Source organism: Octopus bimaculoides, chromosome 16, assembly GCF_001194135.2.
Source record: "Octopus bimaculoides isolate UCB-OBI-ISO-001 chromosome 16, ASM119413v2, whole genome shotgun sequence".
In the NCBI taxonomy this organism is placed as follows: domain Eukaryota; kingdom Metazoa; phylum Mollusca; class Cephalopoda; order Octopoda; family Octopodidae; genus Octopus; species Octopus bimaculoides.
Window position 1 is genome coordinate 49,638,027 of NC_068996.1, and position 2,062 is coordinate 49,640,088.

A 2,062-nucleotide genomic window follows, 5' to 3' on the forward strand; every position below is an offset into this window, starting at 1 on the left:
AATCACCCCTTCAGGAAGCAACAATACTTTCAGAATACACATGGGTTCCTAAGTTAGAGTTTGTTAAAAAAAGGATTGTTTCTGGGAGACAATAGGAGCTGGCTTTCTGGTCTTGGGAGGAGGAAATAATAGACAATGGCTTATCAGGAGCAGACCACAGTGCCTTTTATGTACGGCGGGGGGGGGGGTCTTTTATTCTTACTTGTTTCAGTCATTTGACTGTGGCCATGCTGGAGCACCACCTTGAAGTGATTTAGTCAAATAAATTGACCCCAGGATTTAACATCTTTTTTGAAAGCCTGGTACTTATTCTATTGGTCTCTCTTTGCCAAACCACTAAGTTACAGGGACATAAACACACTAACACCAGTTGTGGGGGACCAACACAGACATAAAGAGATACACATAGATATACACATGTATCATCGTCATTTAATATCCATTGTCCACGATGGCATGGGTTGGACAGTTTGACAAGGGTTGGCAAGCTGCACCACACTCCAGTCTGATTTGGCATGGTTTCTACGGTTGGATGCCCTTCCTAACACCAACCACTCTACAGAGTGTGCTGGGTGCTTTTATGTGCCACCAGCAGAGATACCATTTGCATGACACCAGTATCTGCCACAACTGCCATTTTACTTGGCTTAAAGGTCATGTTCTAAAACACCAAACAGAGAGGCTTGTCTGAGAGTAATGTCTGGACAATATTTTATAATCAGTACCACAAAAAAGCTAATTGGAATCTTGCTAAAATACACAGAAAAGTTGAAGGTTTTACTTGATATGATTGGAAGAGATGAATAATTTGAACAGCAATATAGTGTAGTAATGAGGGTTTTCAAAACTAATTTAAAGTGGAAGTTAATAATGAATTCTTTGATTAGTACAAATGCATAAATTTGTAAGAGAGAATATGAAGTCAATTAGTTTTGACATGTTATGTAATTTGTAATTGTTTTATTGCCCTGTGAGGAATGAAATGCAAAGTTGCTTGAAGCATTGTAGTATAGATGTAGAATAATGAATGAAATGAGAAATAAGGAAATCTAACAATGCAGGAAGTTTTTTTTTGTTTTTTTTTAAACCTTTATATTTCAGTTACCAAGATCCTATCTTCAGAAGAATACAGTCAAAGAAATATGTATTTACATAGATCCTGCCATTTTGGATAGCCCGATGTTTAAGTTGGCAATAGCAGAAACTCCCCAAATAATGTAGTTGGTATCATAGAAGTCATGTTGGGGACGGTAGTGCTAATTAATGACATGCATCAAAATCCTATGAAAACTCACCCCACCCTAACCAATTGTCTGGCAAAAAAACCAAAGCTATGGGAATAAGATTGAGAGAGAAGACCCAGTTAAACTAAAGTCTCATTTGGCTTTGTGAGGAGACACTCCAGAGGTGTACCAATGATGGTGATTGCTGCATTTTGCTGACTGCCACAAACGAACGTTTTTTGGACTGAATAGTGACTGGTGACCAGAAATGGGTTTTCTATAAAAATGTCAAGTGCTGAAGACAGTGGGTAGGGAAGGGAGAAACACCGACACCCTAGGCTAAAGAAGGTCTTCACTCACGTAAAGTGTTGTTATCTTTTTGGCAGGATATGAAAGGTTCAGTCCACTTTGAACTTTTAAAGCCAAACCAAACGATAACAGAGGAGATCTACTGTGAGCAGCTTAAAAGTCAACGCTAGAAGAAAAATTACCATCTTTGGTTTCAAGACAAAAAGGGGTTCTTCCATCAGGATGATGCTCGGCCACAGACAGCAAGGATGACATTCCAAAGGCTGGAGCAGTTTGAATAGGAAATGATGCCCCCACCACCATATTCACTTATTCTGCAGTCTTCAAAATCATTTAGACGGAAAAATATGAATTCTGTCGACGAGGTCAGAACAGTATTGGAGGAGTATTTTTCTTCATGGACAAGTGAATTTTGGAAGAGGGGCCTTGCAAGTCTACCAGATAGATGGAAGGACATTGTAGAAAATGAAGAATATATTTTAGAGTAAAAAAGAACTTTGTTTATCTTAATTTTGAAAAATAAAAGTATT

General features: G+C 38.3%; 1 protein-coding gene across 1 annotated transcript in view; it reads right to left on the reverse strand.

Annotated features, from left to right (window-relative positions):
- Positions 1-735: 735 nt before the first annotated feature.
- LOC106877587 (protein Smaug homolog 1) overlaps positions 736-2,062 on the reverse strand; it is a 109,141-nt gene continuing 107,814 nt past the window's right edge. Inside the window, exon 13 of the mRNA XM_052973497.1 lies at positions 736-750. Within this exon, the coding sequence (XP_052829457.1) occupies positions 736-750 (15 nt within the window). The remainder of the gene's footprint in view (positions 751-2,062) is intronic.